Source organism: Triturus cristatus, chromosome 3_2, assembly GCF_964204655.1.
Source record: "Triturus cristatus chromosome 3_2, aTriCri1.1, whole genome shotgun sequence".
Taxonomy (NCBI): Eukaryota; Metazoa; Chordata; class Amphibia; order Caudata; family Salamandridae; genus Triturus; species Triturus cristatus.
The window spans coordinates 637784846-637807597 of record NC_140584.1 but is presented as its reverse complement, the minus strand read 5'-3'; the positions used below and the strand labels follow the sequence as shown (position 1 = coordinate 637807597).

Sequence of the window (22752 nt, the reverse complement as noted above, 5' to 3'; positions counted from 1 at the left end):
GAGCCACTCTGACTAGAGGAAGATCACTAGAGGGGAGGGGTTTTAGGAGCCCACCTTAACACATGCCCAGAGTTGAACCTACTGAGTGCTGAACTTGTAACTTTTTCTATCTCCTCATCTCTGCCTGTCAACTCAGCTTTCTCTCTCGCTTGCTTTTTCTTCCATTCCGGTCTCTGTTTGCCTTTTATTTCACACCCTCCTTTCCTTGCTTCTCCATAGTGGAGCTTCTGGCCGTCAGTTCTCCTCTCATTCTTTGTCTCCCCGATCGATCTATCCAGTCTCCCCTTTCTTTATCACAGATCACATCATATCCCCTCTGACTCCCTAATATTTCCGGCCTGTCTCCCTTTCACAAGAGGTTTTATAATGACCCGAAAAGCTAAAATACCAGCTGCCATTTACACCATTCTACTTGTTAGTGGCAATGACAGTCGGTAAGTATGTGTATGTCCCAAAAAAAAAAAAATATATGAAATCCTGGAGAAGGGGGGGGAAGTATATTATTCTCAACACCATTTGCGGCATCATCTCATGTCCCTCTCAGGCCCTGCCCATTTTCTTCTGATGGCCAGAGATTCGTAGTAGTAGTCCATATTATTGTATGGTTAATTAAAACCTCTACAAACAGACAAAGCTGATGAAAATATACAACATACCAAGTCAAAACTATGTGGTAGGAACAAACAGGGCTGAATACACACAGAGATTAGTATGTATTGTTCCTGACTGTGTGTGTACATGCATATATAAATGGATGCATGCGGGTATTATATGTATTTTAAGCATGCATGCTTTATGCATATACCTAAGCATGTATGTGTGATTTGGTTGTGTAGAAATGTAACTCCTGCTGCTCCAAACCGTGGCAGGTGTTCTGGCTGCAGCTATAGAGTGCTGCGGGCTGTTTGGGGTAGTGAGCCCTGGAGCAGCCCATGGACTCACCAGTGGATTCACCAGAACCTAGAGTCCCTCTAACCAACACCGATAGCATCATTTTAGTAGGGCTTGGGTTCTCTGATGCCTGTGCCGTTACCCTGCTACACTATCAAGGTATAAGCAGACACAGTGCATAGGGTGCACATTGTTAGAGTTCTTTCATACTGTTGGAAGGCAAAAGGCTGGGAATGCTCGACTTTAAAAAGTGCATATCTTGCATAAGAAAACAGAAGATCGTTCTTGTAGAATTTTTTTTTATTATTTTGCACTTGTCTCCATTGTCTCCAAAGTTCTGTATAGAACTCAAAATGCAATAATCGGCCTCTAATCAAAATAGCTGCTTGCATCAGCCACTGAATGATGTAAAGGTATGCTGATGTTTGACCTTCTACCCGCAGATATTACACACATCTCAGCAATAGGTATTTAACCCCCAACTATAGAACTGTTTTGAGGTTCGCTCCTAATAATAACAAAGTGTCAGAAACAGGTACCCAAACTCCTAGACAGGCACAGAGTGATCTCCTGGCTTTTACTTGGACTTTACTTCTAATAGCTTGTTTTTTTATGAAAACAACCAGACGTGGGTTTCCGCTACACAATACGGATTTAGGTATTGGACAAGGGGAATAAATATCCTCATATCGAATTAGTAATTACCACGGGAGTCCGTTACAAAATAAAGTGGAAAAACATGGAAAATTGACGGATTCAAACAAATCGAAATAGATGCTCAATGACATATAAGCACAAGCCCTGAAGAAGTTCAATGGAGCTTGAATGAAACACGTTGACTGGATGTTTTTAACCTTTGGATTCTACAACTTTCAATACTGGATGCGAATAAAGCAGAAATGTTTCTACTGGACCCAAAGACTTATTGTTCTATTTGTTTACGGCTGCACCATTCCACCTTTGGTTTTGTCAAGCTCGTTTTTTTGTAAATAGTGCACTGCTGCCCTTTCTAAGCGCTACAAATACCAGATGTTACAGTGTATGATAATGGTCTTTAAATGCCCTCTCTCGGCCCACTGAACCATATTGCTCTGTGTACTTGTTGCATGCATCTGATTCTGTCCTATTTTCTACAAGTCGCCACTGCAGCTGGGTGGTGGGTGGTCTAACTGACTGTCAGTCTCGAATGAGTACAAAGAATGAATGAGAACGAAGTCTTGACTGTTTTCCCATCCCCATGAGCAGATCTGTACTTCAAATGTACACTGGCGGCCAGAAGCGATTCAGTCCAAAGTGCAGTCACCAGGCCATGATCAAGTAGCAACCCTGGTTTATTTCTACAACACCCCTGACACAATGAGCAGCCATGGCCTGTGACACCCGCACTCCTGACGGAATTTGTTGTTTCTATGGACTCTCCATCCCTCCATTTTAAACACTTTTTGGGGTAATTTCTTTAAAAATATATTCGGAATATATGCTTAATTTCTTCCATTTTCTAAATAAAGATTTCAGCCCCCCTACCTGTTGCCTGTACCTCTGTTAAAGATGAGGCTTGCTTGGTAAATTAATAATTCTTTGAAATATTTAATGAGCATCTCTTCAGAAAGGACAGTAAAACTTTGGCCTTTTGTCAAGATTTTTAAGATGTGCTAACAAAGAAATTGTCTAGGTCATGAGCATGGGTAGGCACTCTTGTGGCCCACACCTACATGTTTCAATACAGTGTATTGATTTGATCCCCACCATGTTCAGAGCTTCCAAGGCACCGCCAACCTGCCATAAAAGGAGGCAGCTTCTTACTTCCACTCCCTACACACGAGTTGCATGAGCACAGCCCCGTGTAAACTGAGTCCAGCCCTTACCAAGCATACCGTTCGGATAGCGAGGCTTTATGCCTTTAAAAAATTCTGAATACCTCAGACAGAATGAAGGTTTGAAGGTCGGGGACAAAAATACGAGTAGACTGATGTAAAGTAGATAGATAGATAGATAGATAGATAGATAGATAGATAGATAGATAGATAGATAGATAGATAGATAGATAGATAGATAGATAGATAGATAGATAGATAGATAGATAGATAGATAGATGGATGGATGGATGGATGGATGGATGGATGGATGGATGGATGGATGGATGGATGGATGGATGGATGGATGGATGGATGGATAGAATGCTGGGAAATTGAAAAAGAGCATGAAAATCCACAAATAATATACACGTAACAAAATACATAAAGACAACACAGAATTAAATTTACAAAACAACAAAAATGTTTGATAAAGAAAGTGCATAAACTACAGAGAAAGCAAGAGGGTACGAAAATGAGGGCAAAAGCGATTAATTGACAAATGTGTGGAATAAAAAAAACACAAAAAGCAAAGATAACACAATCATGAGATAAAAGTCGCAAAGGAAGAGAATGAAAATGAAATAAAGTGAGGAAGAAAAAGAAAAAGAAAGTAACTTAGAAAATGTAAGAGTCAAAAAGCAAAAAGTAAGTGGGAAAAGAACATATGTAGAGAGAACGAGAGAGACAGTAAGAGAGAGACAAAGAACTGATGAGAAGAAAAGAGGAATCGAAAAAAGAAAAGAAAGTGTAGAGGAGAACAGTGAGAATAAATATAGAATGTAAGAAACACTCCAAGAGAAAGTGTAGGAAAAAAATCTATAAAATACAAAAGAAAAGCAAGAAGTATAGGAAATGAAATAGAGGGTGAGAGGTACAAATTTGACAGAGTAGAGAAAATATAAAGAAATTAAAGCAAGGGGAAAGAAAGAAAGAAAGAAAGAAAGAAAGAAAGAAAGAAAGAAAGAAAGAAAGAAAGAAAGAAAGAAAGAAAGAAAGAAAGAAATATAAATTGAACATAAATTGAACATCCATGACATTTACCTACAGCACAGAAGTTTTCCTTAGTAACGTACTCTAATCACACAACCAACAGCTAAGGAGTGGACAGCTATTCTGGCAAAAAGTTAACTCTGGGGCACAATCAGTCAAGCAACAATGTAAACCATACAATTGAAAGACTCTTGGCTGTTGGCAGTTGGGGGAAATAGCGTGATTCCCTTGTGCCCGTAGTCTCATCCCAGCGTAGCCTACCTGGCGCGGGGAGGCACCAGCCCCCAAAGGCCAGCCTGGGGTACCCGAGCGGCGGCAGCAGGTTCATGGCTGAGGGAGCCCAGAGCAGTCTGGCGGCCCAGGTACCTGAGCCGTCTGGCAGCGCGTTGCTGGCAGCTGCCTCCTCTGCGTGTGTCTGCCAAGCCCACAGCGGTGGCCGTGCCTTCTCACACATGAGGATGACACCGGGGGATCGCAGGGGAGAGGCTTTACAATGAAAGGAAAAAAGTAATGAAAGACTTACTGTTCGTCATGTGACCTGGCGACGCGTGGTGCCCATTGGGCGTGCTGGACGTGAGGTCAATGGCCATGTTGGAGGGATCCCTTTCGGGCAGAAGCTCGGAGTCTCCTGCTTTCATGGAACAAAAAGATGGACTTTAGTTACTGCCCCACAGACAGCTGATGCTCAAGTCGGAGATCAAAGCCTCAAAGCCGGCCCCACTCAGGCAAAAACAAGAACCTGCGGCTGCCTGCGGGGTCAGCTGCAGCCGGGGGAGAGAGTGAGCCGGCGCCGCTCATGCAGCGCTGTGTGCGCAGGAAAGGGCGCTTTGATGCGGCCCAGACCACGCCTCTTGGCGCTTTACAAATGCCTACAGGCTCAATGCTATGCTGCTACGGGAAACAGGGACACACTGCACAGTATTTAGCATGCAGGGCAGGGCAGACGCACACTTTGTCCACAAAACTTCATACACAACAGCAGACACACAGACACAACTGTTACGACACATTTCATATAACATTAAACACACAAACTCCATCCAAGCACACACACTTTCCACAGCTAAAGATCTGCATACACGGCCACAATCACCTAGAGGTGTGCTCGTCATAAACAAGCTCACCAAGTCCGCATAAGTCAGCACTGCACTTGTACAGCAGCAAATACACACGCATAACTGCAAACTATACACATCCCCTGAAACAACCAAACACATGCACATGCTTTACAAAGTAACAAAAGGCACTTTCATGGAAACCGACCAAACACCACATTAGGTAGGAGAAACAAGCACACAGCATTGCTTAAACACAGAGCCGCACAATCGTACAGATGAAGCGGCAAACAGCAGCTCCCACTTCAACGCCAAGTAATGAACCCAAACCAAACACGAGTGTGACTGCAGCTAAGTAAGACTCCAGCCGTGTGTTTATTTCTCTGCCCACGTTTATACAGTGGCACTATACATTCCCCAGCCTCGCCATTCCCTTTTCAACATAACCAGTTACTCTCTCACATAATACAGGCAGCACATATGCGGCAGGTTTTGTAGCAGGCCAAGACAGAGTAGGGTTTTTATGCAGGTGGAACAAAACAAAGACCATTCTTTTACGAATTTAATTAGATGGAAAGAAAGAAATTTCTGTTTTAATTATTCCAAATTATTAGAGGTCATCTATATAATAAAACTGGTACTGCACGCCATTTACCATGAACAGCGCCAAATATCAAAGAAATGATGCCCATGTGCATCCATGTGGCTGCATCTTATAAAGACACAGGCAATCAGATGACATGAATCATTGTGTTGTTTAATGGTTATCTGGTAAATACAAGAAGCATGAGAGGGGACTGTAAAAAAGCAAAGTGCAAACATAAAGCCACAAACAAACGCTCATCATTACAGCCATAGAATCCCATTCACAAAACTACCAGAGTTCACCGACAGAATAAAAAGTGTCCCCACACAAACAAAAAGAAGCACTAACTGGGCTCTTTTCTCACAAACATGAATGACGACAAATGTAGCCATGATCGTTCAACCACACACAGACACCTCTGGCCAGATGCAGACACAGGAGGCCACCAAGCCCACCTTCATGCTAGGCCACTACACTGAAAGGACCACAGAAGGGCTGTCTTCAACAGATCACTGCAGAATATCAGAAACAAAGATTTTATGTGGACAGAACATCACCCCAAAAAATTCAAAGACCAAAATGTTGAGAAGGAAAGCGCAAATAGGTAAGTATAGAATTACTACACTGAACTCCACATCTACTTACCATGAAGATATATATATCGTCAAGGTGCATATATGTGGACTTGTATATAGTAAATCTCTGCTTACCTATAGAAATTTACCGTCACAATATTTTCATCCTCGATATTCTTGACACAATAGTTTACCCTACAATATTTATTTTACTGACATTCTGTCTCAACACCTGCTCAACACTTTCAATTGCTTTTTAAAGTTGGAAACTTCTTTATTAATGAAAGTTCATTCAATTTTCGGATCCATCAATTTTCTTGAAAATGTTCATCATTGCCATTTTCTTCACAAATTTCCTGATACATCCAAATTACAGTCATCAATTATTAACAGCCACAGCCATAATGTGCAATAATTGATTGAAAATTATCAAGAGTTAGAACATACACTCCTTGGATTGTATATATATTGTCTAATTGTGGTCCTACAGCGGTGGACCGCTAAGAGTTGAGCGTAGAATAGGGATTAAATTAAGTCACGGATACTGAACTTGTGCGCACAGAGCTTTGAAGCCTTTTCCGTTGTATCTAGATTAGTACCTGTTCAACACTATATACACCCTGCAGGAAAAGGCATAATACAAACTAACAGCATAACACATTGGACTGCAATTCCAACTAAACTTAAGTAGGATCCCATAGCCTAGTATGACACAACACACAATAAAAAGTATAGTGTAGCACATCAAGGCAGTGCGTAAAACAGCACAGCATAACATAATTTAACATAGAGAATGTCAAATAAAGAACGTCCCAGGACCTGAAACTCAGGGCAAGTACAACCCTTAACTGGTTCACCCGTCACTACAGCATTAGCTGCCACGGGTGTAGCTCTGCAGCCTGTTGCAATGTTATCCAACTGGAGGCACTAAGGACATTATGGGGGCAGAGGAAGGCATAAGATCTCTGATTGAGGCATTCAGCCTCCATCACCATCCCTACCCGCTGTGAAATTCCATCTCCTCCAGATACTTGTCACTGCCTACACCCACCCACTGCTCCCTAGCTTGAACACCAATAAACTATCCCCACTGGTAAACTGGCTTCAAGACAATATTCAGCCGTGGCAATCACCAAGGAAGGAAGGGAGGGAGGGAGGGTTGGAGGGAGGGTGAGGGGAGGGGAGCGAGGGAGGTGTGTGGAGGGGAAAGGGAAGGGGAGGGAAGAGAAGGACGAAGGGGAGGTAAGAGATGAGGGTAGGGAGGGAGGGACGGCAAGAGAGTAGGCACAGACTGCGCTGCCTTCTGCAGCCCAAAGAGGGCGCAGAGCCCGGACAGAGGAAAGCACAAGCGTTTTACAGCGGGGCGCACAGAAATACTCACTATTTATGTAGCCATCCGCCGTCTCTGTTTCCATAGTCAAAGTGCAGTGCTGAAAGACAAACGGGGCAAGCTTCAGGCAGACGCCAGAGTCTCAACAAGGACATTTCACGACTTATTTCAACAGAGCGCCAGACCACATAACTCTGCCACCTGTAGGGGGCACTAGTTTGCTCGAGTGTACTTCGGCTTGCTGAGGGCTTTCTTCTCTACAGTGAGTGATCAGTGAAGAACAATGGTTTGAAGTTCCATTAATGAAGACCGCAGGAATACCCCTTCACACATCTTCTGCCTTATCTATCAATTGTGTCTAGTTTGGGAGAAAAGAATGCCCTCGCCAGAGAAGACTATTTGTTAAGAGTAAAGCACACAATGTATTGGCCTCCTACGCTTTCATACAAGACATTTCTTGGAAAGTGGAGAGCAACAGAACCAATGGTGTGAGGATAAAGCTCAAGACCGCGCCTGGGTATGCATCTCGGAGGCAGATCATAAGGATGTGGGCTGATGGGCCTGAGAGGCTGGGACATGTTTTTCACATGCAGGGCGGTAATGTCAGAATAGTCTCAGTTAGCAGTGGTGAGGCCGGAATTGTAAATTATGGTTATATGCCAAATACGGTGGGAGAAAAATAAGATTTTCACAATATTGTGACCAAAAATTGACTGCAAAAATATTGTCAAGGTACATACATTTTCAGTTATAAATAGTCAATCTATACCTATCTATTGTAGAAGTATTTTCATCACAATATTGTGGTACTCGGTATTTTGGCCACATTATTTGGCAGGACATATGAAAGATTGATATTAATCAGAACACCCAAAAGGATAGCACTTCGTAAGCAAGGGGACAGCTGGAGACCGTGCACAGACGGCATCAAAAGTAGACACACAGTGGGTTCAATGACTGGTGAGGCCTATCTGCTATCCTATTATCAGATTCTGGTATTCCGTGCATAATGTTCTTTTCTGTCACCCTTCCTTGCCTCCATCCACCTGTACCGAAGTGTACGATTCCTTTAGAAGTACAGTCTCAGAAGGGGGTCGTGTTTATGTAGTTTTAAGTCAGAACCAAATGAGCTGCCGCAGGACAGTTTTCCCCAATACTTTCACCCCTACAACTTTAATTACTATTCCTTCCGCTCAATTACCTAGACTTCACTATTACTTAGACCTGACCATTACTTGAATCTCATACTTACATCCGACTATTACTTTAACCTGGCTCTTGTCTCCAAATTGGCTAAGAGCACGGCCACTGAAATTATGCAATCCTGTAGCCACTGTATTTTCCCACATAACTGTGAATTTGCTGCATTTGCCACATAATCCATTATCTGCCGCATACCCTGTAGACTTAAGCAAAAATAAAATTCTGTCTCTAGCTCAAGCAGATCAAAAGTTAATAAAAATGTGTGAGAAGTGCTCCAGCGCAGTGGAAGGCCCTTTGTAGAGGTGGACTGGTCATCATTCAATTGTTAATTACTGTCTTTGGTTGTTAAAGTGGTTCTAATGAAGTAACAGTGTTGCCATGTGTATACTGTAACAGACAGTTATACTGTGTGTAAAATACACGGAATAAAACAACACTATCAAAAATTGTGCCACATTACACCAGGTGATATGCCTTTTCTTTCTGCATAATTTAGTCATTCCTCCCACATAATTTGGCCCACCTCTGCTGCATAACTCCAGTGGCCCTAGCTACGAGTGGCTTTAGGATACTAAATGGCTCCGCCGGGGTGAAGGACCGAGGAGGTACTGGGGCGTTGCTTGGTAATGACTTGCAGCCGCATGGTGTCTACTCAAGATTGTAGAGAGAGACAGAGACCATGCAGGCCTATGCAAGATGCCTATGACCTGCCCACCTGCATGGACATATACCAGGCACATGCACACTCGGAGAGAAGTCATTGAATCCCTTGGGCAAAGGTTTGCCAACATCAGCTTAGCACAGAAAGAGGCCTGGCAAGACAGACATTAGAAGGCCTACTCACAAATGCATTTGGAGCGCATAAAGTAGTGCTCCTGTTGAATTTGTTTAGGCACTATGAGATGAGTTTGCGAATTGTCCTCACACCATCTAAAAGTGGAATAAATGGGAACACTAGGGGAGTATTCAACATAATTAGCACAAACAGAAAGGACGGTGTGTTTGCGTGTTTAATATTTGGGAGTTGGACATTTCTGGACTGGTTAACAAAGGCATGTAGGAGTATGTTGAATAGTACTACTCCTGTAGAACTACCACTGAGGTCTCTCCTGACACGGTCTCACCTCTGCTGCACTGTACTTCCAATCTGCCTGGCTGTCTCTGAACTTTGAAGCACCTTTGCTTGGCCAAAGACAACAAATTGACGCAGGTATCTTTGCCCCGTTGAGGGTCCCATTACCAGTGGTTTGGAAAACAGCCCGGTGTCTCCCCGTGTCACTGATATCATGGTAATTCTTGGAATGGAGGATTTACCGCCATTGCTTTTTGGACTACAGGACTTTTATAACAAGTGGGGAATCACCATGCACACTGCAGGAAATTCCGCGCTCGCTTTCCCCCTGGAGTTTTACTGGCATCCACGCTGTTTTCAGAGGCTGCTGGGTGTGCACGAGACGCGCCGGGCCCACAGTGATTTCAGTGGCTGCTGGGTGTGCACGAGACGCGCCGGGCCCACAGTGATTTCAGTGGCTGCTGGGTGTGCACGAGACACACCGCGCCCACAGTGATTTTAGCGGCTGCTGGGTGGGCACGAGACGCGCTGGGCCCACAGTGATGTTAGCGGCTGCTGGGTGGGCACGAGACGCACGGGGCCCACAGTGATTTTAGCGGCTGCTGGGTGGGCACGAGACGCACTGGGCCCACAGTGATTTTAGCGGCTGCTGGGTGGGCACGAGACGCGCTGGGCCCACAGTGATGTTAGCGGCTGCTGGGTGGGCACGAGACGCACTGGGCCCACAGTGATACCGCGGGTCGGGGTTTTCCTTTAGAGCTGGTAACTCCTGCTATTGTCCTATCTTAGTAGCGCAGCATTTGTAATGGGCGCCCGAAAAGTAACTTTCAGTCATGGTTTTAGTAAGGCAAACAAAAAGCAAATCAACTCTAGTTACACTTAATACATGTAAAGTGTCACTCGCATATTCATTGTTGATAACCTCAAACCGTGACTGGATTTTCCTATTCGGAGGGGTGAAGCACCAAGTCCTGCGTGTGACATTAGAAGATATATAAATACTATGTTGAGGAAGGCGAGTGGACAGGCATAGAGCCCTGGCGCCGACCCATATCTGAATCATAATCTATGTATCTACACTACAGGGTGAAGCCTCGGGCACACAGGTGTGGCGCTTTCAGAAGCAACCACGCGGCACCTGCAGCGCCTGGAAGCACAGTTAAAGTTACAGCGCTAGCATGAGGGAGCAGGCAGTCTCTGTCCCTAGCACCCGCGCCCTCCTCCATTTTTCCCCTTTCCTTTAAAAAAAAAAAAAAAAAGTCTCCCAGCAGCAGTAACCTAAATAATTCAACCACGAGCCATTTCTGTATTGATCCGCCAAAGTATATTTAGCCCTGACTCCTGGAATTTCTGCCTTAGTTACTGGAAAACAGGCGGCTTCAATTCATTGTCTCCGAATCACTTCCCAAAAAAAAGTAGAAAAAAATTGTTCCTCTTTTTATTCTTCTTTTCATGGCCGGCAGATCAAGTTCGCAGCAAAGCCAGAAGGTAAAGCTTAAGTTTCAACATCCCGCTCTCTCCTGTTTTGCTGGGGTTTTTTACTCGCTTCCTTTTAAGTGCTTTGTGGCCACAACAGGAGTATGAAGCGCTATGCAAACATTACGATAAAATAATCTTTAAGAGCGCAGGGGGCCCGGAGGACGACGAATGCCACAAGAATAGACTGCCTTATCTGATTGTAAATTATGTTTTAATGTATTTTACTACTTAATTATTTGTACTTAAAAGCAATACACTTTCGTCTGAACAACTGAACTCATGTCTGTTTATGATTAGATGGTTTGAATCTATCTATCTATCTATCTATCTATCTATCTATCTATCTATCTATCTATCTATCTATCTATCTATCTATCTATCTATCTATCTATCTATCTATCTATCTATCTATCTATCTATCTGCCTGCCTGCCTGCCTGCCTGTCTGTCTATGTATCTACGTTATCCATCTACTTATATATTTTATTTAAGTAATTGCTGTGAAAAGTAACAAACCGCTTTGGCTTTCCTCCTGCACTGGTTATGAACAAGTTACCAACAGGAAACGCGCCTTTAGCTCAACTCTGAGCTAAAAATGTCTCAAGCGAAGAGCCTCAGAGAACAGACGGGAGGGTCGAAGGGGGCCTCTTAGTCCCGACAATACGAAGCTAGAGAAGTGACCTAGTCCCGAAAGTGAATGCCGAGCAGGGTCCCGCGCACCGTCACCTTACACACTGCAGCAGTGCCAGCCCACCTCTGACCCGCACTGGGCTCGGCCCTCTGCCTTGGTCCGAAAAGAGTTATCACAAGTTATGACACACCGACTTCTTTCTGGGACTGACACATTGAGAAACAGGTATGGCAAAGCGCCAGAAACCGATACAGAATCCTACGCCCCTCTCTCACCCACTACCCCTTCAAAACCTGTTGAGGTCCAAATGACGGTGTCTCTTTAAAGGGAGCGGGGCCCTGCGGTGCTCGATGCAGTGTCCCGCGAGAGGTGGGACGATTAGACAGTCTGTGAGGTCGTGTATAAAAAGCATACACTCCTTACTGTCTTTTGACATACATCTATGGAAGTGTATAAATATAACCCCCTAAAGATTTACATAAAAGAGAGGGGATAACAACGACACAGAGGAACACGGGAACCCCAGCACCCTAAAAAAGAAGCATTCCAATAAGAAATAGGAAAGGAGTGGGAGCAAAAGACTAAAAGAAGGAAATAATTTGATTTAATTGAACAAAAAAAATATAACAACACAAAAAAAAAACTCATCACCATTTCCAAGTGCGTGACAGCAGGTCCAGCTTCCAGCGCCCAATGGGAGCGGACTTCAGTTTCCGATTCTTCCGTCGAGAAGAGATAAAGTCGCAATTTCAAGACGCCGGGTGGGGGCAGTTTACGCAATATGGGGCCGGCTTCCCTCCGCCGAAGAGACCACGGGTGGGGGGTGCAGTGCCAATGTGGCGGAGGCAGAGCGCAGTCCCGACCTCTCTCCTCGGGAGGGAGAAGAGCAAATGACGGAAGAAGAAGAAAAAAGGCGTTTTGGGATGGTCTTGTTAGGGAAAGTTACTCAGGAATGTCACGTACTTTCAGGAAAGAGAGAGAGAAAGAGAGCGAGAGAGAGGTCATAGCTCCAGCAATGTGATTTACAAGAGGAAGAAGAAAAAAAACTGGATCCACCGGTTCTTTCCAAAAGCAGCTGAGAAAGAAACCAGGATGGATCACGAGGGGTGGGGGTTTGAGGGCTGAGGAGGGACAGCACAGGTACAGAGGAGTGTGTAGCACACGCCTGCAGTATGAGTAGCCCCCTGGTGTATTAAAGGCCGGGGGCTCGACCAGTGCCTATAGTAACTGCTAATGCTACTACAAGAGTTGGCGTTGTGGGGATGTGGTACAAAGAGGGAACATGAACAAATGCCCTGCCTTCTCAGATTGCCCTGCGATGGAGGTCGACTCAACAAGCTTCCCAAGAGGCCTATGTCGAGGGCCTCTTGAATTATGCGGCAGGAAAGGGCCATATATATATATTATGCGACAAGAAAAGGAGAATTAAGTGGCGTAATTCATGACATTTTGGCTTCTCAGCTTCTCCTAGGAGGCAGGTAATCTCCTAGCTTGGTACAATTGCTCTGGCAAACATCTCACTAGGCCTTTGCCAAGGCCCACTGGAAATATACCGGAGAGGGCCACATTAAAGCAAGAAAAGACAAATTGTGCGGCGTAATGTAGCACATTTTGACCTCTGAGCTTGTCCTGGGAAGGAGGTGATCTGCCTAACTTCACCCCATTGCTCGGTCAAACATCTTCCTAGGCCCATGATCAACTCCAATGGAATTATATGGCAGGGGAGGACCACATTATGTGGCAAGCAAAGGCTAATTATGTGGCGTAATATGGCACACTTTGTAATAGTAATACGTATTTTGTCATTTTTACATATGTTAACAAGGTCTTGGCAAATATTTCACCTAATTAATACCAGTTGAATATAAAAATACAGCACTTAGCAACAGAAAAGTGACCAGTACACCTCTTTGAAGGGACTTCCTCTGCGTGGTAATATGTATCACTGGGTTTTAGTAACTTTTGTTGCGTCAGTACTAAAAACAATTTTTTTTTGTTAAAATCAGCAAATTATGCAGCTAATGACAGACTAAGTGTCAGATGTAGAAAACTCATAACTATGCGGAAAACACCGCAGAATTGTATTAGTTCAATGACCATGCATATGCCATATGTTTCCGTAGGCCTTTGAGTTTACAATTACGTTATCTGGCTTCTTACTAGGCTTATGACAAACATGTCACTAAATTTGAGCCAAAAGTCTGTCTATGAGTTTACTTATTTCTGCCAAGCTTTTCAATGTCTATATCAAGCTGCTTTTATGTCAAGCATCTGCAGAACTGTTCATTGTGTTTCCAACAAGCTTCTTAGTGTGAATGTGGCAATCGTTTTACTATGCCTCTACCAAGACACTTACAGTGTTGTTTCTGAAACCCTTCTCCATTTTAGCCAAACTTCTCATCACCTTTCTTTCTTCCAAGATTCTCAATTTTTCATCAAAGCTTTTCGCAATGTTTCAGCTAAGTTTCTCAATGTTTCTGTGATCGTCCCACCATGCTTCTTTTATTGGCCTCAGGGTTTATCCAACAAGTTTCGCACTATGTTTCAGACACGCTTCTCACTTATGGCCTGCCAAGTTTCCGTGTTGGACGACATTCTCATGATGATTCCACAAGCTTCTCGGTATGTTTCAGTCGAGCTTCTACATATGTGTCAGGAGAGCTTCTTCCCGTGTTTCATTCTAGCTTTGAACTATGTGTCAGACAAGCTTCTCACTGTGTTTCTGTCTATCTTCTATGTCATAAAAAGGAACAAAATGGGGAGTAGAGAGGTTCCACTCAAAAAAGTGGTGGAGGTGGATACATCCTCCCGGTCATAAGTCAATAAACATAGTGATCCACCCACAGGTAAGTATAGTATGTCAGAATCTCCCACAATAGATATGTATCCCACAATGGTGGGGAGTACACACTAGTTGTTAAAATACCCCTCACACACCAAAAGGGCCCTTGGTGTCATGCTTCATCATAGGCGTCTTCCCGCCACTCTACGGGACGAGGCGTGCTACAACCTACGTTTGCGTGGGAGCACTGATGTTAATGAGACAACTATGTGTGATGCGAGGGTGTGAGAGGAAGGGTCTGGAGTGATTGGGAACGTGAATTAAAAAATACCTGGCTCTGTGGTCTAGAAAATTTTAATATACCCTTGAGCTGGTATTAATAAAAGGTGGAGGGGAGGAGGTGTGGATGCCTCAATGAGCTGTGCCTCATTGAGGCATCCACACCTCCTCCCCTCCACCTTTTATTAATACCAGCTCAAGGGTATATTAAAATTTTCTAGACCACAGAGCCAGGTATTTTTTAATTCACATTCCCAATCACTCCAGACCCTTCCTCTCACACCCTCGCATCACACATAGTTGTCTCATTAACATCAGTGCTCCCACGCAAACGTAGGTTGTAGCACGCCCCGTCCCGTAGAGGGGCGGGAAGACCCCTATGATGAAGCATGACACCAAGGGCCCTTTTGGTGTGTGAGGGGTATTTTAACAACTAGTGTGTACTCCCCACCATTGTGGGATACATATCTATTGTGGGAGATTCTGACATACTATACTTACCTGTGGGTGGATCACTATGTTTATTATCTTCTATGTCAGACAAGCTTCTCACTGTGTTTCTGTCTAGCTTCTAACTATGTGTCAGACAAGCTTCTCACTGTGTTTCTGTCTAGCTTCTAACTATGTGTCAGACAAGCTTCTCACTGTGTTTCTGTCTAGCTTCTAACAATGTGTCAGACAAGCTTCTCACTGTGTTCCTGTATAGCTTCTATGTGTCAGAAAATACTTCTCACTATGTTTGTCTAGCATCTATGTGTCAGACAAGTTTCTCACTGTGTTTGTGTCTGGCTTCTTTGTGTCAGGCAAGCTTCTCACTATGTCTGAGACAAGCTTCTCACTATGCTTTTGTCTAACTATGTGGCAGACAGGCTTTAAGTGTCAGACACGCTTCCAGGTACGTTTCTCTCCACTTTATAAGTGTCAAACAAGTTTCTCACTTTGTTTCAGTCTAGCTTCTAACTATGTGGCAGATTAGCTTCTCACTATGTTTCAGTGCAGTTTCTATGTGTCAGACAAGCTTCTCGCTACGTTTCCGTCTAGCTTCTATGTGTCAGACAAGCTTCTTGCTATGTTTCTGTCTAGCTTTTATGTGCCAGACATGGTTCTTATTATGTTTGAGTGAAGTTTCTGTGTCAGACAAACTTCTCACTATGTCTCCCTCTAGCTTATGTGTGTCAGACAAGCTTCTCACTATGTTTGTCTATCTTCTATGTGTCAGACAAGTTTCTCACTATGTTTGTCTAGCTTGTATGTGTCCGACAAGCTTCTTGGTATATGTCAGTCCATCTTCTATGTGTCAGACAAGCTTCTCACTATGTTTAAGTCAAGCTTCTGTGTGTCAGACAAGCTTCTTGGTATGTGTCAGTCCATCTTCTATGTGTTAGACAAGCTTCTCATTGGGTCTGAATGCAGTTTCTATTTGTCAGACAAGCTTCTCATTATGTTTTAGTGCAGTTTCTGTGTCAAACAAGCTTCTCACTATGTTTAAGTCTAGCTTCTAGGTGTCAGACAAGCTTATTGGTATGTGTCAGTCCATCTTCTATGTGTCAGACAAGCTTCTCATTAGGTCTGAATGCAGTTTCTATGTATCACACACGCTTCTCATTATGTTTTAGTGAAGTTTCTATGTGTCAAACAAGCTTCTCACTATGTCTTTCAGTCTAGCTTCTATCTATGTGACAGAGAAGCTTATATGTTTCTATCTGACTTCTATATGTCAGACAAGCTTCTCACTGTTTCTGTCAAGCTCCTATGTGTCAGACAAGCTTCTTGCTATGTGTCTGTCTAGCTTCTATGTGTGATACAAGCTTCAGTTGAGTGTCTTACTCTGTGTCAGACCAGCCTTTCACTACATTAGGCAAGTTCTATGTTTTTGTTATGCTTCTCGCTTGGTGTTGGACAACATTCTCATGACATTTCCACAAGCTTCCCACTACCTTTCAGTCTAGCTCCTAAATATGTGCCAGGAGAGCTTCTTCCTGTGTTCCAGTTTTGCTTCTAACGTTGTGTCAGACAAGCTTCTCAATGTGGTTCTGTCTATCTTTTATGTGTCAGAAAAGCTTTTCACTATGTTTTTCACTAGCTTAGGAGTGCCAGACAAGATTCTCACTATGTTTGTCTAGTTCTATGTGTCAGACAATACTTCCCACTATGTTTCCGTCTAGCAACTATGTGTCAGACCAGCTTCTCACTATGTCTCTGTCTAGTTTCTAACTATGTGGCAGACAAGCTTCTAACTGTGTCTCTGTCTAGCCTTTAACCACGTGGCAGACAAGCTTCTAACTGTGTATCTGTCTAGTTTCTATGTGTCACACGAGTTTCTCATTATGTTTCTGTCAAGCTTCAATGTGCCAGGCAAGCTTCTGACTATATTTCAGTCTAGCTTATATGTGTCTAACAAGCTTCTCACTGTGTTTAAGTCTAGCTTCTGTCTGTTTGTCACACAAGCTTTTCACTATGTTTATGTCTAGATTCTAAGTGTCAGATAAGCTTCTCACTGTATTTCAGTCTAGCTGCTTTGTGTCAGACAAGCTTCTCACTGTTTCTGCCAAGCTTCTAACTACGTGTCGGACAAGCTTCTCGCTATTTTTCAGTCTATCTTCTATGCGTCAGAAAAGCTTCTCACTCTGTTACTGTCTAGCTTCTATGTGTCTGACAGGGATCTCACTATTTTTCTGTCTAGCTTCCAACTATGTGGTAAGAAAAGCTTCTCACTGTGTTTCCGTCTATCATTGATGTGTCAGACAAGCTTCTCACTGTTTCAGTCTAGCTTCTAACTATGTGTCAGACAAGCTTCTCACTGTGTTTCAGTCTAGTTTCAATGTGTAAGACAAGCTTCTCGCTTTGTTTCTGTCTAGCTTCTGTGTCAGACAAGTTCCTCACTATGGGGCTCATTACGATGGCGGACAAATAGCTGCTGCTGGGCCGGCGGTGGCGATCTTTCCGCCGTCGTCATGAGATATACCCCCCACCACATTATGATGGTGATGAGGTATCCTGGCGGATGGACTTTCCGTCTGCCGCTTTTCCGCTGGTAGCAATCGTCACAATTGCCTGGCGGAGCGGTCAGCATGGTCACAATGGCGGCGGAGCCTAGCAGGCTCCACTGGCACAATTATGATGCCGGTGGAAGCCAGCCTTTCTGTGGCAGTTGAACCGCCATTGAAAGGCTGGCGGAGAATATCTTCAGGGGCCCGTTGCGGGCCTCCCTTGTGTTGGGGAGAGGTGTGTGTGCACTGGGGGGGGGGGGGTACCATGCATTTCACTGCACCAAGTGGGAGGCACGGTGTAGTGCCTGTCATGCAGTGCAGGGAAATGCACAACATGCTCTTTTAGGCATTGCGGCGGTGCTGCTGTCAGCAGCCACCGCCTCAATGTTAAAGGTGCGGAATCCGACCGCAGCGGCGGTGGTCCCATCATAATTGTATATGCGGGACCGCCGCACGCATGGCGGGCGGACCCAATCACCGCTACAGTGGTCCGCCCGCCATCGTAATGAGCACCACAGTTTCTATCTGACTTCTATGTGACAGACAGCTATGTTTCAGTTTAGCTTCCAGAGATTTCCTAGGAGCTACCGCTTTTCCTGACATTGTTTGTTTCTGGCAAAGGTGTTCCCTTGTTTCTAGGAAAAGCCTTTTGACAGGACTCTTGTTACGCCATGCAGTCTAGAAACTTCCCAAATCGGGTCTGACGAGTTTATGGCTAAGTTCCTGAAAAACGGTTCGGGATTGGTCCAAAAAGTCTCTCTGCGTGTTTGTTCTGAACGTGTAGTTGCTTTACGGAAAGTTTCTCTCTATAATCCTACATATTCTCAATACGTTTTTGCAAGCTTTTTAAAATTCTACTGAGCGGAATAATTACAATGGGAGACCTGTCCGCTCCCCCAGGCCCGGGCTCATGAGACTGAACGCACCGAGCCTCAGGATATTTGAGGACTGTGATTGCGCTTGATGCCTCGTTTCTGGATGTGTACATTCAGTCGAAAAGTAGCCGAGCACACCGTGTGGCGCCATGTGCAGAATGATTTCTTTAATTTAATATGCAATCGCTCTCTTGACATCTACTGCCGGTTAGAGGAGGCGAGGGTAACCCTGTCACCCGAGAAGGGGTCCTATGAGGCCGACTGGCGGGAGCAGAGTCCTCGGACCAACTCAACTTTAGATGCTTTAGTGACTAAACTACCTCTTGGCCTCATGGCGTTGCGCTATAGGAGCGAACTCATTCTTTCATCCAGAAATCTACCCTGGTCTCACTATTTGTTGCCAGGGGAAGCAAGAGGTGGGAGGGAGATAGAAACCGGATGGCCCACATTTCCTTCGCTGGCACATTCGCCCGGTGGGTTAAGCGCCTGGTACACACCTGTATGTTTGTAACGTGCAATTTTAGTTTCGAATGGCGGGAAAGCCGCCTCAAGTTTCCGGGGTCGGTGTAAAGCTACTATGATACTCGGGCACCACGACCACCTGCCTATTTAAGCACACATTCAGATGATACGGCTCGCTGTGTAAATAGTCAATGCCATCCCTGAATTCAAATGGCATGCTCCAGGTAGTGTCGCAAGGGGCAGGGAGAGACTGGTAGCGCCCACTGCACTCCAGCAGTCGCCACCCACTTCCCCATAACATTTCAGATAGCAACAGGTGCAGCAGACTCGCGCGCCTCAGCGTAGCACGACGAATCCCAAGTTTCCACCGCACAACTCCCCTTCCTTCCTCCACCTCGCAATATCATCATTCAAACCATTTTTACTGCTGTTTCTGCATTTCACTGCCTTGGCCACAACCAATTCATGTCAATACCTCCCATAATTTCTTCATTACAATTATTTGCTGCTAGGGTCTCTGCTACAAGCGTTTCTAAACCCTTTGGCCACTGCGGGGTAAGTGTCATACAAACTAGCAAGATAGCATAACATAGCACCAGATATACTGCCAGCGCCTGTGCTACCTCATGTTTCCGGCGCCATCCTCGCAGCCGGTGCCCTCTGCGGCAGGTGCTCGCCCGCCTGCCCGGGGCTCGCCGTCCGGCCGTGCGCCGCCGTTGCCGTGCGTCGCGGCTGGTTACGGAAACTAAGGCAGTGCCGCTGTCGCTAAGGGTAATCCGGCTCTTACTTCCTCCATCTTCGACAGTGCCAGGCAGGGGTGAGCCTGGGACAGCTGGTCAAACGCAGAGAAACGGATGCAGCCAGAGCCAGCCCTGCCCAGACAGACGGGCACACGGGCGCACACACCGCCGCACACACACGCACAGACGCACGCTACTGTACAGCTCAAGGCGCTCGGCAATCGATTACAGGACAGGGCACTTGCTCAGCACCGCAGCCCCAGGAGCACCTCCCTCTCCCATGTGTACAGAGAGGAGTGGAGGCTATGAAATGAAACACAAACCTCCTTTGCATGGCGCGAGACTAGATGCAGTCTCCATGTAATGAAATTGTGTTTGGATTTTTTTTTTTACTGTATATTTTTTTAGCTAATAACAAATGGCATACGCTCCTCGAGACAGCAATATAAACAATAATAATATACTCACTAGGCAAAACATACAGAATAGTAAGCGAACTTTGTAAATTGCATCGTCAGAGGTAAGCTGCTCGGATGTCTCAGTCGGTTGAGCGCCTGCTGCAGAACTTTGTCTAACCTTTGGTGTAGAGTTGTTTTACTTGGCGGGCTGGCCCAAGCTTTCATTCCTCCTAATGTTGATACCAAGCACACTATTGAGATGGTTAATAATAGAACTGTAATTAAATTGGCAAGATACATTTTATTTCGTAAATGAGCATGATTAAGCACAGTGTGAAATGGAGACATCTTAAAGGGATGAGTCACAAAACATAGATCCCAATTGCATCAAACGGATACAGCAAGCAGGCTGACATTTCATCAGGAGTGGTAAGAGAGGGGTTAATAGGGGAAGTTACCCCAAGAAACATTAAAACAAGGGGCATAATACGTCCTTTTATATAATTTCCCCCCCCAAAATAGGTTGGTCGAAATCCTATAGATTTTACAAGCAGGTCCAAATAACACACATGCAATCTTCTTATAGCTTTGATTTGTCATGCTGCATAAAAGCAGTGTTTTTGGGCAGCAGTACATGTTATTTGTACCCATCAGATGCACTAAAAATTACTATGAAGTGCAGACACATATTTGTGATACATAACCGAAGAGGCGTCCACTGCAGTATCTAAGTAACATATTGGAACATGCTAGTGATTAATTAGGTACCCACAGTAATTACAAAAGTATTATGTCACGATGACATGTCTGGGTTTGAAGGGAGTCACACCCACCTTCATTGTTAGAGAAACATAATGAAACCATGAAGCAAGCAAATCCTGAAAAGAACATAGAGATTATGGAGATCAAAAATGCAGCACAAAAGACATTGAAAAGTTCCAGCACATGGTTAGCGTCCTTCTCATTCCAAGACAGTACCTGTAGCTACATTGGAATATGTATCCTTCCTCAAAGAAGCGGGGGCTAATACTTCCAGCAAGGTGAGAATGGGCAGTATATAACCCTGCGCTACCCAGAACTCTTTGCATGGCAGCATGTGGGTTTCTCTCCTGCTGTTCCCACCAGGCTCCCATCTCACTATGCACCTTTATGTTTTTGTTGTACCCTTGCGTTTCTCTTTGGTGTTTATCTGTTTGTCTTTCTGAAACTACAATGTTTCAACCTTCTGCTACCAATCTTGCTTAGAGAGAATTGATGGGCTTTCCTCACTATCTCTTCTGAGTCTACCACAGGAGGTTACTAACGCTGTGTGTGATGAGTCACCCACAGTTTGAGTCAGTATCCGCAGTACAGACTGCTCACAATCACACACACACACGCGTATATTTATGTTATATATAATATGTATATATATATATTCACTGAAAAAATCAAAGGTTACAGGGATGTTATAGTTAGGCTCTGATTTCACTAGTACAAAACCATAGAAGTTCAGCAGTTATAGTTACCTGGGCTAACTATAACTTATGTCCCTGCAATGCACTGCTTATGATCTCACATATTGCATCACTCATACTGTGTCCAGGAGGTGCGTTTGCAAAGTGCTGGAGGAAGGCAGGGGCCATAGGATGACCTCTCAGCAATCCTGCTGCGTGGGACTGATTGGAGGTAACAGGAGGGGTTCCTGCCGCCAAGGACCTTCAATAGCCAAGGAGACTTCATCCTCAACAAGTTGCGCACCAGGCGGGCCCTTTGAGTGGTTGAGAAAGGGGCGAAGCTTCTGGCGATTATCCCCTGGGCAGGCATTAAAACAAATATATATACATATTTTTCCAATTGGGGAGGGGAGCTGTACGGCCCCCCTCCCAGGGTCAATTAGGACCCCAGAGACCCCATCCCCTGGGGACCGGCCATTACACTATGGGGAGGGAGGCCATGGTGCCCCTTCCCCAAGCCCATTTCAGCCCCGGAGATCCCATTTCAAGGGGCCCGGGCTCTTTATTCTGGGTGCCCCTAAGGCTGAAAGGTAGCACCCTGTCTGCCAGAGCAATGTTTTCATCTGTTTCTCTGCATGCATATTAGCATGCAGAGAAACAGATGAAAACTCTGCTTCTGACAGCTCCGTCTTGCAGAAAGCAGAATTATGTTTGCTTTTGCTTGGTAGGAGGTTTTTAGCTCCCACCAAGCAAAAGCAAACAGCTACCTCCCGATGGTGGGCACCTTGGGAGCCGGCCCTGGAGGTGGCAGTCCCCAGGGCCATAAATGGGTCCATGAGGCAGGCTGAACAGCTGCCCTCTATCTTAAATCTGTGCCCCGGGGAGGTGGCGGTCCCTGGGACAGGGGGTCTGTTGCGGACCCCCTAAATTAATTTTTTATCAGCCCTTGGGCAGCAGGAATCTGTGTGGGTCCCCGCATTGATTTTATTATTTGTCCCAGGGTGGGTGGCAGTGCTCTGGGCACAGACGGGCCCAGTGGGCCCACCCACATTTATTTTTCATAGTGCCCCGGGAGGTGGCGGTCCCCGCGGCTGAGTAGGACTGTGCGGGCCCCCCTCATTAA

At 45.0% G+C, this 22752-nt stretch overlaps 1 protein-coding gene across 19 annotated transcripts in view; it reads right to left on the bottom strand.

Moving 5' to 3' along the window:
• LOC146857876 (zinc finger protein Helios-like) overlaps positions 1-19995 on the bottom strand; it is a 186221-nt gene extending 166226 nt beyond the window's left edge. For 4 of the 19 annotated variants that reach the window (XM_085648562.1, XM_085648569.1, XM_085648565.1 and 1 more), the window contains exons 1-3: positions 12319-12706; positions 7335-7383; positions 4261-4368 (exon numbers count right to left, since the gene is read on the bottom strand). In XM_085648562.1, the coding sequence (XP_085504688.1) occupies positions 4261-4368; positions 7335-7383; positions 12319-12321 (160 nt within the window). In that variant the 5' untranslated portion in view covers positions 12322-12706. The other 15 variants (XM_085648563.1, XM_085648566.1, XM_085648576.1 and 12 more) reach the window with 13 other exon arrangements.
• Between the last annotated feature and the right edge of the window lie 2757 nt (positions 19996-22752).